We start from the raw sequence: 16,742 nt of genomic DNA, 5'->3' as shown, positions 1-16,742 counted from the left end.
CGCCCGGCCCGGCCCCGCCGCCCCTCGCCCCGCAGCCCCCAGTGGCGGCCGCTCACCGCAGCCGGGGCCCTCCGGGGGCCGCCGGGAGCCGTAGTCCCGCTCCCCGCGCCGCCACCCTCCGGACCGGGCCCCGCGGCGCCGCCCTCCCCGCAGCCGGCCCCGGGCGGGTCCCCGCGGCTCGCTGAGGCGCGGCGGGGGCGCGGGGCGCGGCGGGGCGGCGCGGGGGCAGCGGGGCGGCAGCGGGGGGGGTGCGGGCGGGACTACCAGCCCCGTGGTGCACGGCGGCGGCGGCGGGGGCGCGCCTGCGCGGCGGGGCGGCCGCGGGAGGAAGCGGCGGGGCCGGGGCTAGGGCCGGGGCTGGGGCCGGGGCCCCGCGGCGCCATGCCCCGGGACAACATGGCCTCGCTGATCCAGCGGGTGGCGCGGCAGGCGCGCATCACGTTCCGCAGCCCGGCGGGGCCGGCCTTCGGGGACAACCTGCACCGGCTGCAGCAGCTGCTGGACGAGGTGCGCGCCGAGGACTTGCACTTGGCCCCGCGGGGGCCGGCGCCGGTGCCGGGCGCGGGGTGCCCGCGGGGCGGCGCGGTGCCGCCCGTCAGCTACATGCACATCTGCGAGACCGAGAGCTTCAGCATGGGCGTCTTCCTGCTGCGCAGCGGCGCCTGCATCCCGCTGCACGACCACCCGGGGATGAACGGCATGCTCAAGGTGCTGTACGGCACGCTGCGCATCGCCTGCATGGACGCCGTGCCCGCTCCCGCTCCCGCTCCCACCGCCGCCGCCGCCGCCGCCCCCTCGCCGCCGCCCGCCGCCGCCGCCGGCAGCCCGGGGCCGTGCCTGCGCGCCCTGCTGCGCTCCCGGCAGCACTACACGCCCGCCTCGCCGCCCTGCCTGCTGTCGCCGCACAGCGACAACCTGCACCAGATCGACGCGGTGGAGGGCCCCGCCGCCTTCCTCGACATCCTGGCGCCGCCCTACGACCCCGAGCACGGCCGGGACTGCCACTACTACCGCCTGCTGGAGGGGCCGCCGCCCGGCTGCGAGCTGCCGCGGGAGGTCTGGCTGCTCGAGACCCCGCCGGCCGCCGACTTCTGGTGCGGGGGCGAGCCCTACCCCGGGCCCCGCGTCTGCCCCTGAGGCGGCCGCGCCGGCCCTCGGGGCCCCCGGGGCCGCTGGGACGGTTGGGACCGCTGTTGGGACCGTTGCTGGGACCGTTAGGAGCGTTGGGACCGTTAGGAGCGCTGCGAGCGGTGGCGCCCCGCGGGAGCCGTGAAGCGGTGGGAGAGCTGCGCGGTCACCCGCCCGCCCCGCGGAGTGCCCGGCCAGCAGCGGCCCGGCCCGGCCCGGCCCGCACAAACTGCGGGGCTCCGGCGGGGAGCGGATGCAATAAGAGCCCTGCTCGGAGCCGCCCCGCTGCCCGCACGCACTGGGGCTGCGCGCTGCTGGGGACTCCAGGATGAGTTTCAGTAAGAGCTGGACTGAACTAGCAAAAAAAAAAAACAAACCAAGAAAACACAAACCAGAACAACTCTTGAGGCAGGAAGTGCTCCCTAAACACCGCTGGTTCCTGGGGTTGTGGTTAAGTGAGCTCCCCCTCCTAAGGGACAACGTCAGGTTCAGAATTACTTGTTAGCAGTTTGTTGAAGCGCTGTGTGTAAGATCCGTCTGTCACAACTGAAATCAGAGCGTTCCTGTGCGTGTGTCCTTCAGCCAGGAGGAGACTGGTCAGCTGCTAATTAACCCTGCTTGGAAGTTCTCATACGGCAGTGGCCGAGGGTAGCGGAAACCATGGGCATCCTTAGCAAAAACCAGACTATCCGCTGTTGCCTCATGGAACACGTGCTTCGTGGAACACTACAGACGTTACTTTTTTGCAGCTAACCTACATATCCAGCAGTATGCGTACCCTAGGTTGAGATAAGATTTGACCTGATACCTTCTCTCTAATCCGTGGTCTGTGTTTTTATATGGACAAGTGAACACTTTGGGCTTTGGAAGCCTTGCGGTTTCCATCTTTATACTATTTATAAAGATAACTTTTTCATAAGGCTTTTAAATAAACATAGCGTAGAAGACACGCAGCGAATTCTGCCTTGCTATGGTGTAAGCAGCCTTGAGATCCAGTTTGTCCTCGACAGGGGATGCGATGCGCTCTTTCTAACGGGAGAAGCTTTTTCTATAGGTGACATACTCTGTTTATACTGCAGGGAATGGTCTTGTGCCTGTTTATCCCTAAAGCACGCTTCGTACCACAAAGCCCAGCCGGGGCAGCCTTCACCCTCGCGGTCACAATGTGGGAATTTGAATAAAAAAACACCACTTAACCAACTTCCTAAGTGATGTACCAACCTGCTCCAGAAACTGTTCCACAACTGGCTTTCATTTTTCTTTGTGTATTTATAAAAGCAGACTTGTTTTTCCTGTGCAGTTGCTTGTATGTGTGAATTTTTAAGTGATTTAAGTGATGGCATTGGTTTTTTTTTTTAACTTTTTTTTTGGGGGGGGAAGGGGAGAGGGACTGATGAAGAATGAACATAAAATACAGTCAGCATTATGCATGCACGGATTAATTCTTTTGCAAGGAGAAATTGGTGGAAGTTATTTCAGGCAATTTCCATTTATTCTTACAGCACTTTAAAGTGTCTGATATTTCTGCAGCTGGCTTACCTGCTTTTCCTGGAATTCCCCTGCAGCGTAGCATTAGTTAATGTGCAACAATTCTCTATCGAACGTAGTCATTAACTATAATGCAGTGCCTCGCTAGGGCACAGCCTGTGTTCCTCACTCGCTCCAATGCTACTGAAGAGCATCATCCCCTTTTCAGAAGCCCACAAAGAAGACAGCGTGCTGCATGCAAACAGCTGTACTGGAAAAACAAACTGCGACAGAGTATTTTGATTTTGGATGTTGTCTGTTCTATCCTCCCCCTTAGGTCTCTATTATTTTTTTTTAAGTCTTTTTCCATGTGTAAAATCTAGCCAAGATGTTTAATGGGATAGGACTTTAATGCATCTTTCCATAGAGGACAGCATGGTCCCTTACATTGCAGAGTGCTGTTAACAGTCGTGGCAAAATTTCAAATTTTTAATTATTTTTTTTTAATAAAGGTGTTAGCATCAAAGTATTAAAGTCATAGTGCCAGGGAAAATAGCAAAGAAAACCTGAGATGCATTAAAGAAAAGCCTCTTTGTGTAACTTCTTGCTTACTCAGTGATTGAAACTTCCTTCATATGTTCTGGATATCTGTAGGCAGAAGGTTTGAGTCTGTAACACTGTTCCTTCTCTCTGCAATCTGATTATTGTGTTTTCACAACAGCAAAATCACTGTTATTGCTGAATTACAGAATAAATACAGGATATCTCACCACTGACCAGTCATTACTTTCCTTTACAAGTATGACAGTCTTGAACCAAAATGTGGTAAAGAGCGCAACTTTCTTCTGCAGAACAGCCCAGGTGCTGCGTTTGGCCTTTCTTCGGAAGGCAATGCCTAAATCTGTGTGCTCGGCCCAGATCTCCCCCCGTCGCCCCGCAGACAAATCCAGGCACATGCGGTGTTGCGAAGCTCCTTGTTCTGGAGAGCAAAGGCACGGGGTCGGGGCCGGCGGTGCCATCCCACGACGCACGGTTCGCTTGCTGCAGCCGGTTGCTGGCCGATTCCTTTCTCATCTCGTGTCCGAGCTGGGCGTTTCGCTGCCGACCGGGGCTCAGCCTCGCAGCACGGCTGCCGTCGGGCGGTCGGAGCCTCGCACGGTGCGCGGGGCAGCCCGGCAGCCCCGGCCGACCCCCGCCACCACGGCCCGCCGGGGCCGGGGCCGGGGCCGGTGCCCACCGAGGAGGCCGCGTCTCCCGCAGAGAGCTGGCCCCGCTCCTCGGCTCCTCCGGGCCGCGCCGTGCCCGGCCCCCTTCGCTTCGGCCTCTGCCACGCTCCAGGAGCCGGCGCCGGCTCCGGGGGCTTCGGGCAGAGCAGGGGGGCGCCGCCGGGACGGAGCTGGGGGCGGCCGGGACGTCGGTGCCGAGCCCCGGGCGGGCCAGCACCTTCAACGAGAACTCACAGAAAGGTTAACGAGCAAACAGGGGGAAAAAAAAAAAGGAAAAAAAAAAGGCAAGCCGAAAACGCGCACGAAACGCGGCCGGGCCGCTGCCCGAGGAAAAGCCCGGCCCCGCGGGGGCGAGCGCCGCCGCCCCCGGCCCCGCCGCGCAGCCCCGCGCCGCCGGGAGCCGCCGCTCCCTCGGGGAGCCCGCCCCGGGCTGGTGGCAGCCGCGGAACAAAACAGAGTGAGTCAAAAAAACCCACCCCGCTCCCCGGTTAATATTAGCCCGGCTCTCGTCTCGCAGGGAAATCCCCGCGGCCGGCAGCGCTTGTTTGCGCGCCGGGGCCGGAGCCTCCGCTTTTCCGAGAGGAGGCGGAGCGCGCGGCGGCGCCCCGACGGCCCCGCAGCCCCGCAGCATCGCAACCCCGCAGCATCGCGGCCCCACGGCCCCGCAACCCCCCAGCATCGCGGCCCCACGGCCTCGCAGCCCCGCAGCCAGCCCCGCAGCCCCGGGTCGCGGGGGTCCGGCGAGCCCCGGGCGCCGGGGAGCTCCGGAAAGAAAGGTGTCAAGTTAGCATAATTAAGAGATTTATTTGTCTTCTCTTAGAAACGTTGTAAGCACCGACCCTCCTGTCGAAAAGTTTATTTACAGAGCGGCCGGGGAGAGCCCCCCTCTCCCGCGAGCTCCCGTTAGTGGTTGTGCATCACTCGTGTTAGCTGCCGCGCTCCGCAGCCCGGACGCCGGGCGGCGGCTCCAGCGCGAGTATTTACATCCCGTGCGGAGTCCTACTACAAACGGAACACTTTTAAGTCACCGAGAAGAAAACAAAAACAAACCAGTGCGTACAAAAATATAGTCTCTAAAAAAAAAAAAAAAAAAAAAAAAAATCCCAATATTAATAGGCAGAAATGTACAGCCATACTAAAACCAGGGAGGGAAAACTTTCCGGTCTCGGCGTCGCCGCTGTCGTCGGAGCGGCTCGGTAAGGCACCCCGCCGCATGCAGCCGGGGGACCGGGCTCTACACCACACAAGGCACCAAGGACACCTCACCACGACGGCACTGCATGCATCCATCCTCCCGCCGCAGCCCCTATGTACACCCCCCGGCCCGGCCCGGCCCGGCTCGGCTCGGCCCGGCCCGGGGAGCCCCCGGGGAGCCCCCCGCGCCCCGCCGGGCCCCGCGCCCCGCCGCGCTGGGCGGCGGCGGCTCCGCGCTGGCTCCTGCGCGCCCCGCGCCCTCAGGGCGTCCGCGTCCGAGCCGCGCAGGGGGCCAGGGCGGCCCCGCTCCCGCCGCCGGGCTGCGCGCACCCGGCCCCGGCCCCGGCCCCGGCGGCGGAGGCTCCCGCTCCCTTGCGCTCCTTCTGGCGCAGGTGGATCTTGGTGTGCCGCTTCCTCTCGTCGGAGCGGGCGAACTTCCTGCCGCAGAAGTCGCAGGCGAAGGGCTTCTCGCCGGTGTGCGTGCGGATGTGGGTGGTGAGGTGGTCGCTGCGGCTGAAGTTGCGCATGCAGATGCGGCACTGGAAGGGCTTGTGGCCCGTGTGGATGCGGATGTGGCGGGTGAGCTCGTCGGAGCGGGAGAAGCGGCGGTCGCAGCCCTCGGCGGGGCAGGGGTAGGGCCGCTCGTGCACCGGCGTCTTGCTGGGCCGGTTGGGGTACTTGCGGGGCCGCAGGATGGGCCGCAGCGGCAGGTGGTGCGGGCTGTAGGCGCCGCCGGGCAGCCGGGCGCCCTCCGCTCCCCCGCCGGGGCCAGGGCCGGGGCCGCCGCCGCCGGGGCCGGGGGCGCCGCCGGGGGCGCTGCCGGGGGCGGCGCCCGCCGGGGGCGCCCCCATGGTGAAGTTGCGGATGGTGGAGAGCGGCGTGAGGGGCGGCGGGACGCGGAGCGAGTCGAGCGGGCAGGGGAAGGGCTTGCGGTCGGGGCCGGCGTGCAGCTCCCGCTGGCACTGGGGCGGCGGGAAGAAGCCGCCGTACTCGGGGATCATGGTGAAGAGCCCGCCGTCGGCCGCCGCCGCCTTCGGGGAGGGGTAGGAGGGCGGCGGGGGGAACGGCAGCGCCCCGCCGCCGGCGGCGGGCAGGAAGGCCGAGGAGGGGTCCTGCGGGTACAGGTCGCCGCAGCCCGAGTAGGGCGGCGGCGGCGGCGAGTAGAGGTGCTCCAGGTCGGCCGGCTGGCCCTGCGCCATGGTGCAGCCCAGGGCCCCGGCCAGCGGGTTGGGGGAGGCGGAGGCGGCGGAGGCGGCGGTGGCCGAGGAGGAGGCGGAGGAGGCGGCGGAGGAGGCGGAGGAGGCGGCGGAGGAGGGCGCGCTGACCCCCTGCAGGATGCCCGCGCTCACGATGTTGATGATGCCCTCGGGGTAGCAGCCGGCGCCGGGGTACTGCGGGTCGATGGAGAATTTGCCCATGTAGGTGAAGGTCTGGTTGCGGGAGGCCGGGGCGCCGGGCGCGAAGCCGCCGCCGTAGGGCAGGTCCAGGGCCCTCTTGTCGCCCATGTCCACGTTGATCATGCCGTCTGGGGGGGCAAGGCGCCGGTCAGCCCCGCGCCCCGCCGCCCGCCCCGGCCGCCGGCCGGCCGGGCTCAGGGCTGCGGGGCCGCGGCGCGCACAGGTCGCGCTCCGGCTGCGGGGGCTGCGCCCCGCCGGCCCCCGCTTCGCCCCCGAGCCGAGGGGCGCGGAGGCGGCGCCGGGCGAGCCCCCCGGGGGGCCGCGGCCGCCGGCCCGGCCCGGCCCGACCCCCGCCTGCCGCCGCCCCGGGCTCCCGCGGCCCCGCCGCCCCCCTCGGGCGGCCCGGCCCGGCCCGCACCTGCGCGGGCCCCGCTTACCTGCAGCCACCCCGCTCATCTGGTCGAACGGCCCCGCCAGGTCGGCATTGGGGAAGATCGCGACCGAAGTTGGCAGCGCGGCGGAGATGTCATCCGCGGGGTAAATGCCCTCGGGGAGCTGGTGCACGAACCCGCCGAGGGTCACCGGGATCTTGTCCGCCGCCTTGGCGGTCATCATGGGGGCGGCGGGCGGCGCGGGGAGCGGCGCTCCCGGCCGGCGGCGGGCGCTCGGGGCGGGGACGGGGGGCGCCGGGGGGCGCCGGGGGGCCGGGGCTCTCCCCTGCCTCCCGCTACCGGCGCGGGGGAACGGCGCGGAGCCGGCGCGGAGCGGGCATGTGCGGGCGGGCGGGCGGCCGCCCCGTCGCGGCGCGGCGGTGCCCCGGGAGAGCCGCGCTCCCGCCGCCGCTCGCGCTGGAGGACAAGTCTGGCGGTAACTATTTATGGGGGCCCCCTCAATGCCCGGGACGTCACTGCCCATATAAGGACTGGGGAACGGGGCCCGGCGGTCACGTGGGCGCCCGCGTGCGGCCCCGCCACCCCGCGCCCGCCCCGGCCCCGCCGCGCCCCGCGCGCGCCCCGCGGGGGCGGCCCCGGCCCCGGCCCCGCTCGGCCCCGCTCGGCCCCCCGGGGGCCGCCGCCAGCGCCCCGCCGCCCGCCGCCGCCCAGGGGGGGGATTCCGGTGGCGGGGCCCTTGGCCTAAAAAGGCTTGGATCCGGCCCCGCCCCGCCTGCCCTAAAAAGGCCTCGTTCCGGTGCGCCCGGGGCTCGGCGAGCCGCGGAGGGAGGGCCCGGGGCCGCCCCGCCGGACCCCGCTCACTTTCTCGGCAGCCGCGGCCGCGGCGCGCTCGTGGCTCAGGCAGAGGCGGGCACACGCCGAGAGCGAGCGGCGGCTGCCTCGGGCACGGCTGGAGGTGCCTGCGCTACGAGCACCGCCGCGACAACGGAGCCCAGCCGGGGGGAGCTCTGCCGCCTGCCGCCGGGCCCCCGCCGCCCCATCCCGCCGCCTCCACAGCCCCCTTTTTGCTGTTCTTCGCACTCTTTTTTTTTTTTTTTTTTTTTTTTCCCCGCTGCTCTCTCCCAGAATAAGGGGATCGAAGCGAGGAGTGCTTAAATTCGAGCTTTTTTTTTTTTCTTCCCGAGCGCTAAAAATAACCTCCCCTGTGCCTCCCTTCCCAGGAGAAGCCAATCTTCCCTGCACTGTTCCCAAGCTCGGAGCTTGCAGCCCCTACATCTTCCTGCTGATGGGGGTGTCACACGTAATTATGCTTGAAAGCTGGAGCCCATGTTATGTTTTTGTCACCAATCTCATTACTTTGGAATATTTCATCTCATGACTGTTTATTCCTGCTTTCAGGAAAGCAACTCTCACACGATCTGTAGCGCGTAAGGCCCCTACCCAGTGGCATACAGGTGGCCAAAAAAAAAAAATCGACAACCCAAGCAGCAGCAAGACACGGCGACACCTGAGAGATGCTCCAAAAGCACACTCCTGCTCCAAAGCAACAAACCAGCATACACAGGAAGGCTACAAAATCCTCATCTTTCAGTTTTAACTCTAGACACCAACATTTACAGGTTTTAGGACATTAAGGCACGTGCCACATGGACTTACTTCTGTGTTGGGTCCCAAATGCTGTCAGGTCACGTCTCGCAGGCTCCTCTCCACCCGTGCAACACCTTACACCAGCTGAAAAAGGCTCTCTCACTTGCTCAGTTTTTGTTTCACTGCTCCTCCAGTCAGCGCAGAACCCAGGCTAGACAGGAGCATACCTAAAAAAGTAAAAGCATCAGGGGCATTTGTCATGCTTTCTAAGGAACAGTAGGCACAAATCTAGATATTTTCCCTTATGGGTGATCTGGGAAGTGCGCACAGTAATTAGGGAATATATACACTTAGTGTTTTTTAACATATAGTAAGATTTATTTTTTTTTTACCAGTTCTTTCTAGCACTTAATGTACAGCCAATACAGTTTGGCATGTGAGACTTAGTTGAAAGAAAGCTTGTGTTCAATTTCAGTAGGATCCTAGATATTTTGGTTTAAAAAAAAAAAAAATAATCTCAATTTAAAAGTTAAATTGTGACAGAGAGACAGAGAGAGAGAGACAGGTTCTGGGAAATTTGACTGAGAAGTAGGAGCAATTGTATTGTACCTTCCCATTACAGCGGAGCTATAATTGGTCTCATCACTACTATGAAAGAACAAAATATTGGAATCTGTTGTGCAGTGGGGCAAGTTACTTTACAGGAATTTGAGAAACGGGTAACTCTAAGAAGAGTATCCTCCTCACTAAAAAACGTTGTGCATGTGTTAGATATGGGTTTAAGTGATATTCGACAGCATCTTCCTATATTATTTTAAAATACCACGCGCCCACTGATGGCACTAAATCATAAAGCACACGAGAGAGAGAAGAAGCAGAGTTTCACATCCCCATATCTCAACTCCACCTTTGAACCAACTCGGCAAATTTAACATTCTTCCGCTGTGGCAAAGGATTCCGTCAAAGACTGACACAAATACACTTCAACAGACCTCCTGGCTAACTTCACAGAAGGAATACTGCTGTTATTTGCCTTCGTTGGTTCATTTTAAAAGCTTTCTTAAGGATGGGGTAAATTGTGCCTGATTTCCAGCCTCTACACAGACAATCAAGTCACGCTCAATGGGAGCTTTGTCTGAAGGGCAGCAGGATCTGGTGCAGGGCAAGATGGAAACATAGTTAATGCTTGGTCTTCAGGAAGACGTTGACAGATGAAACTTGAATGGTTCTGGTCCCTTTTCAGATATTCGTGCTGTAGAGCTCCGCATGTGTTTTGTGCCTTTGATCCTCATTTGGCTGATTAAACTAGCATCCAGGGTTAGACCGTCCAACTCGTACTGACGTCAATGAGCCTTACACGCAAAAAATCCTACTGATTCCTGTGGTTCCTATAAACCACGTGGTCTCATATGACGGACAGATTGTTGGTGTAAATTGCCAAAGCCCCACTCACACCACGAGAGGAGCTGTGCTTCAGTGGCCCCGTATGCGTGCAAGTATCTGGCTTCTCCCTGGACTCTGCAGCTTCCAAAGGCAAAACTACCCAATTTGCAACCCACCCTGAACCCATTCAGGGTATTTTCACTGATTGATTTCAGATGATTCTGAAGTGAATCGGAAATGAACACAGAAATGCATGCTAGCTTTGTACTGGGTACCTTGCACGTTGGGATTCTCCCAAGAACAGAAGATTTACTCTTACACGGAGTGGTCCTGCCTCCTCCCCTTACCGGTGTGACATGTCTGACCGGCTATGGCGCTGCCTGAGTGCAGAGTTCAGAGCTGAAGGGCTGAACTTCTCTTTCACTCCCAGTTTCTTTGCCCTTGGATTTATTATACGTGCTCTTTTAACAAGGTGCTAGCTGGTGCTGCACTGGGTGTATTTTCCTGCAGCCACTCTCTACTGCGAGCACCTGAGATAGGAGCTGCAGAAGTAATGTTGCACCTGAATTTAAGAGGGCTGAGGAAGAAAAGGCAACTCATCATCTGCAGGAGCTGGCAGCACCATTTAACCAGCTTAACACCACACTTCCGAGTTGCTCCAGGGGGGTTACTATGTTTTCATAGCAAAACTCGACCAACCTCATGTGCTAACAGCAGTGATACCAGTAGGTCTGCTCGGGAAACACACCCTCACGCTTCCACTGTGCGCCTCGCTGCTTTGGGGGACAGTGTTACCCCAGCTCAGCCGGGAGCCGGGCCTTGCTCCTGGATCAGAGGTAAGTGTCCCTGTCTTCTGATGACAGCAAGAAAAGTTGATCCTAAGCCTGTGCTAGATTCAGGGTGTGGTTTGTGGGTGCTTTTTGTTGCGGGGGACTGGGGTTTGTTTGTTTACCCATTTCACATAAAAGAGAAGTTCTCGTCTTCGAAGCCGTATTTCAGAGTTCCATAAATTTTCCCTTTTTCATTGAAAGTAGAGAGACCTGGCATGTCCTCACAGGAAGAAATACTTGTTTACTAATGCCTTGTGTTTTGCCAGGGGTGTCTGCTGGATTCCCAGGCTGCAGTCAAAAGCCACTTCCCTTAAATCTAACCTGCCATTCCCTCACAGACCTGCTGCAGGCTCTCAGCCCTTACTGGCTGGTCACTGAAAGCCAGTACCCAGCCAGGGAAACCTGGTGTAAACACGAACCTTCAGGAAACAGCTGCCTGACTGCTCGCATGCTAAGGGAAGGGGGGTGGTTAGGGAGCAGAGGAGAAGGCATCCCAGTCTGCCCTTAATTATGGTACCTTAAAACCACACTCTGCGGTTTTCAACCCAGGCTTCTTGTTGTCTTAGCGTGAATGCCTGTAAATTTGAAATAAGTAAATGACTGCATTGTGAGGAGTTGGCTCAGGAGAGCTGTAGCAGCATCCTGAGGAGTACTTTAAATGTCAATAACATTTTCTAATTCAGGCTACAGAAGTTAAGCCTGAGCGGAATCAGCAAGTTACTGGTAAAAATGTGTGTGGCCATAAACAAACACATATAACAGAGAAAACTTCCAGTCAAATAAAAGCAACAACAAACTCGGTCACCCCAAATCTATTTTTGTTTACAGACAACTCATTCTCGTTATTAAACGCGCGGAACACTTCCTGGATATTCCTGAACACGCTTCCTAGCATACGTATTAAATCTGTACTCCCACCTCTGCTGCCCCGTTCCTCTCCTCGCCCAGCACCCGAGGGAGCCGGCCCTCCTGCCGGCCGCAGCACGGGAGCGTGTGCGGCTCCACTGCCCTCTCCTGGGAGCAGGAGCTCGGGAGCCGGAGAGGACTCGGCCCGCAGAGCAGAAAGCTGCGCGCTGGGCTGGGTGCTCCTGGTGTTTCAGCGCACGGCATCCCTCCGAAGCTTTGCACCGTGGATGTGCTACCTGTAGAGACACAAATGCAGAGCCTCGGTGGGTCCCAGATCCCAGGCCAGGGCAGCAAGGTTGCCTGATGGCTGCAGTCCCACAGGCTGCGATGACGCCCCTCTCCCCGGAGCATTAAGGTTAGACACCACATAACGCAGAGAGGCACTGGGAGCAAGCCATGAAGGAGGCATCCCAGCCAAAAAGCCCTCCAGCACCCTCCTGTGTGGGGCTGGGAGCCTTGGGCAGCCTGGCCAGGCGCTCCCACTCACTGCTGCCCACAGGGTCTCTTGCTGCCCACGAGCCCAGCACCAACCTGGCCCCGCAGCCAGCTACGCCACCCAATCCGGCCCACAAGTGTCCCAGGTGGCCTGCAAGCTGCACACAGCTCCGTGACCAAAGTCAGCGGCTCCTCCACACGTGTATAAGCTGCCTGGGTAAAACATCAGCTCTGCGTGATGCTTGCTGGAAAAGAAAAAAAAAAAGTTGTATTTCACAACAGGGAGAGTAACTCAGATATAACTCATACATACACCACCCATGTGACAAGACTCTCAAAATGATGACTTTGTTTCTGAATAGTGATAGTCTGACTGCTCAGCTTTACTTTGCAGCCCTTTCTTCCAAAAGCAGCTTTGCTTAACCTTGTATTTCCTGCAGTAATGCATCTCCACACTTTGTGTAAATAGTATTTGTCCAAAAGCTGCACCGGCCCTCTAGCCCAGAGTGAGACTGATAGAGCACATCCTTTAACAATGCAAATGGCCTTCTTCTTTGAAGGACTGACATAAAAGCATAGCAAGTGTCACACTTTCAGTAATGTTGGTTCCATTACCTAGTGCCTGAGTACTTAGAAAGCTTGTCCAGAAGGCTTTCCAGATGTGCTCAGTTCAGAGGAAACACCACCTGCAGGACTGAGTAAGGCTTTTTATCCTCAGCTGGAGAGTAAGGTCACATATCGCATCTCTGCAGCAGACCAGCAGAGAAAGCAGAACCCTAGCACCATTTTCCAACCAGTCTTCTGAGATGAGAAGCAGAAGAGCTCCAGGGGTTATTTCTCAGAAGCTTCCCACCCCTCCAGGGAAGTTGGAGCCATTCGTGGGATTTCTGGATTGCCAAGGACTCGTCTGTGTTTGCCCTGTCTGTGTGCTGTTTTTCACAACCTGTTCCCATTTACGTTTCATTTCTCCATGCCTTGGTCTTAAACCAGTCTACCCTGAGCCTGGAAACCCCTCAGCTCTTTGCTCTGGGTAAGCCAGTCTGAGGGTGGTTCTGACTTTTCCTTATTTCTTATCATCATTTGTTTTCTGCTCCCAAGGGCATGGCTAGATGCTCGAGTCTCACCAGAAGACTGCAAACTCCTGAGAAGGGCGCTGAGGTTCTGATGGTTTTCTGTCTGAAACTGCCAACAAAGTTTATTGGAGCAGACAAATTTAAAAAAATCCCACGAGAGATTAAAATAAGCAACATGTTTTGCTTTAAAATTTCTAGGACCAGATCTTCAAGCAGTGTAAATTAGCATAAGTTTTCTGATGCTCTAACCCTTACAATCTGAGTGCAAGTCAAAATTGGGCATGTTTTTATTTAAGGTTTAGTTACTTTTCAAGGCTAAAACTCAAACTGCTCCTGAGGGTGGGCACGGTGCTTTTTCATTCTGTATTTGGGCTGCTTCCACCTCTTTTGCAGGAGTTTATTTCTATCTTTGATTTATTTTCTCTGCTGAGATGTATTTTCCTTATTCTTTCACCTCCCCTCTCATTCATCTGTCTCTCTTTACTCTCTATTGTCCAACCTTTTCAGCTCTTTTCTCTCTTCCCCCTCCTGTCTTTCCTCTTCCTTGGTAGTTCCTTTTCCTTCCCCCTTATCTCAGCAATCGCTGCCAACAGCTATATTTGGAATAGAGTGGGAACAAGCTATTCTTGTGACTTTACTTTGAAATAACTGAGAGGAGCAGATGATTTGCTTTGAACAAATAGAGGATACATCGAGGAGAAGGCAGGCTAGTAATGTCAAAATGACATTGTTAGGGAATACCTGCCCAGCAGGTTTGTCTTTCCCTACTCTCAGGATAACTTAACTAGCTATGAGTTTCTGTTTGCTCTGTTTTAGCTTTTAATCCTCTTTCCAGGTTAGCAGCACGAGGTCCTAACAAGGCCTAGCTCATCTTCGCAGTGTCTGGGCACTCGTACATCAAGGGGAATGACTGCCACCTAAAATCTCAGATGCTGGAATTAGCTGAAACAGGATATATACTTGTTTAGCACTTGAACTCGGTGCAGTTGTATCTTCTGGTGTAGTCACAGGATACTGTTATAGAGTCTCACTTGAATGGGCTAGGACAGAAATATGCTGGGAGGAACAACTTCCTATCGAGCAACATGATTTCTCCGTGTCCTCTCACATTAACTCCTCATCACCACCTGTTCCTCATCACCACGGCCATTTGAACTGCTGCAAGCAATGCATTAGCATAGCCAGTGAGAACCAGAGCTACACGAACGGGACACAACAGAATGTATTTCCCCCTGTCCTCTGTATTTCTGTGTTTATACGATTAACTCCCACATTGGCAGACCAAACAAGAATTGAGGCCAAATGAGAAATTCAGCATTAGAGCTTTGCATTTTGTGCCTGTGCCAAAAGACGACCCAAGTCTATTTGTCTGCTCTCAAATGAAGCAGGTTCTATTAAAACCATACTGCTGTACACGTGGTTGTGTGTGAAACTGCTTCATACAAAGAAAGATGCGTGAAATTATATGCAGAAAGATGTAGGGAAAAGATCTTTAGTTGCAAGTGAAAAAAAAAAATCAAAGGCGGGAAGGCTGCTAAAGCTAAAAGGAAATGATTCTTCCATCCATTAAGGACTTCCCGGGACTTTATAAAACCAGTTAACACAAAACATAATGCGGGGCTAATGTGGGGCTTTCACAGTTGTCTCTGCAATAACTGTTAATACATTCATTTTGCCAACAGAATATGCATCAATACCAATGCCTTAGGAGGGCAGGCTTGGCTGAGTTGTGATGTTTTTCTACCAGATCATCTAATATAAAAACATCTCCGTCTTTGAGCAAACAGGCCTTTTGCCAGCTCCACACATACTACTACCACCACACTACAAATCTTGTATGTGCCATACCAAGTGGAGGCAAAGCAAGGAGAAGAAGGAAGGATCCAGGATAAGAAGTGACATTTACTTTCAGCACTACTCTAATTCCCAGAGACTGCCAAGTGTCTCTTTGGGCTTCTCTCCCTTAAAACTGAGCACAGAAAAATTTGGTGTATGCTGCAGACATAAGAATATAGCAACATCTCATACTCCATTAAATGAAAGTGCAATGGCTAAGTGTTATTTCATCAGTATCAGATGAGTTTTTGCAATTTTGTGCTGCCATGGAAAGCAAATATATTTTATCTGTGTTCCCAACCCCAGGTTTACAGACACAAGTGAACGTTCAGGTATTTAGAGAACACTGCTAAGTCCATGGAGAACTCAGAGAGGATTTAGCCTTCTCCTGTTACCTTCTCATGGGCTGTCCCATCCTCACCGTACTGAAAGCTTGCAGCTTTCCTCTCTGCCTCCTCAACTATATGGGCTGCAGACCTGCTGAAGAAGGAGCTAGCCCACAGCTACACGCACCTCACTGGACCAGGCACCAGAAACTTTTCCCAGCGCTCTCAGCAGTGTCAAAATACCTTTGCTTTTCTATTACTGAGCAGATGCAGATGTGACTAAGGATTGTCGGTACCTAAGCCATGACTGAACCCCACTGAGATTTGCAACGTAGGCTTTCTCCAACATCCTTGGTCTGGACCAGCTGAGAAGATAAACATTTTCTGAACCTTTCTACCACCACTCAGAACAGAGGTTTGTTTTTTTTTTTCTACCTGTAGTTAGTTACCCTTGCCCACAGTGTGTGACATTGTGGATTCAGCCCCCTTTTCTGCCTGAATGCATCTGAACCCATTTCTTCCACCTCACAGGATGGCACTGGCCAACTTGTGGGAGCAGGACTGGCTCCACAGGGAAGATCAGGGCACCTACCCGGAGAAGAGCCAAGGTCCAGTAGGAATATGCAGCTGGTGTCCTGATTTCCACACTCTAGCTCCGAGCAGGTCGTGGGAAGCTGTCAGGCTGTGCATTTGGTGAGAACAGTTACAACCACCACCAGCAAATACTTTACAGGCATCCTGGAAGGGACAATCAGTGTTGCCATAACCTTTGAAGAACCTGGGAAGAAAAGGTATGAAGAAAGAGCAGCAATGAACAGGTGCTGATTTTTACTTCTATCTATAAGAAATATCAAAGAACAGGAAGTATTCCCCCTGCCATGTACAACAGACCTTCCTTACAGCTAAAATGAATAACCACCATAATAAGAAACCCATCCCACAACTCAGGACAGTGCTTGTGTTAGTGCACCACTAAAACCACCAGGACTGCAGCCCTGGAGGAGCTGACCAGGGCTGCTCTGGACTTTGCAGGCTTGCTGGAAAGCACACCTATTGTAACACGATTTAAAGTTGAGAACATGTCTAAAAAACACACACAATGTCAGAGAAGGAATGAAATGGTGCTTCTCTCCCCCCCACCCCTCCAACCTCATTACAGGCTAAGGAAAAATAATGTATGGAGAATAATACTTCACCATCTAAAGAGTTTTTCTGGTTTCTAAATCTAGTGAAGAGTCATTGTATATTTTGACAGAAAAATGAATCAAAATAATAAAGTGAATACAAAATTATATTGCTGTCAATAATTTAATTTACACAAAATAGCACTGTGACATGGTAATTGTTATATATGATGCAGCATTCAGTATAATATTTGGAGAATGCATTATAGAAAGTCAACATTTAACTACTAAAATCAACTTACATAATCAAAGCTGTCAGGGAATCTTTACAGTTTTATATTAATTTGAATGTAATTTACTATAGAGGTGTCATTCTTAGAGGTGCTTACAATAGTTAATGATCTCTGCTTTTCCATTATAAAATCCTATTTTCAAAGG

At 55.7% G+C, this 16,742-nt stretch overlaps 2 protein-coding genes and 1 long non-coding RNA gene across 4 annotated transcripts; 2 read left to right on the top strand and 1 right to left on the bottom strand.

The window, feature by feature from the left end:
* The first annotated feature begins 333 nt into the window (after positions 1–333).
* On the top strand, positions 334–3,364 carry ADO (2-aminoethanethiol dioxygenase). The gene has a single exon (XM_082764467.1). It carries the CDS (start codon positions 382–384, stop codon positions 1,135–1,137), a length of 756 nt encoding a protein of 251 aa, XP_082620593.1. The 5' UTR covers positions 334–381; the 3' UTR covers positions 1,138–3,364.
* A 1,250-nt stretch (positions 3,365–4,614) lies between these two features.
* EGR2 (early growth response 2) lies at positions 4,615–7,354 on the bottom strand. The gene is given in 4 exon segments (XM_082764363.1): positions 4,615–6,540; positions 6,850–7,035; positions 7,038–7,177; positions 7,179–7,354. Coding segments are annotated over 4 exon segments (1,740 nt in total). The 5' UTR covers positions 7,328–7,354; the 3' UTR covers positions 4,615–5,275.
* On the top strand, positions 5,471–16,429 carry LOC309879987. Of its 2 annotated transcripts, XR_014317878.1 has the most exons (4): positions 5,471–5,594; positions 8,203–10,610; positions 15,448–15,595; positions 15,712–16,429. It is a non-coding gene; the product is annotated as an uncharacterized lncRNA (long non-coding RNA). The 2 variants fall into 2 exon arrangements; XR_014317879.1 differs by having other exon boundaries at positions 15,448–16,429.
* Positions 16,430–16,742: the final 313 nt, after the last annotated feature.

This window comes from Aythya marila, assembly GCF_965140915.1.
Source record: "Aythya marila genome assembly, chromosome: 7".
Taxonomy (NCBI): domain Eukaryota; kingdom Metazoa; phylum Chordata; class Aves; order Anseriformes; family Anatidae; genus Aythya; species Aythya marila.
This window is presented reverse-complemented; position numbering and strand designations above follow the sequence as displayed.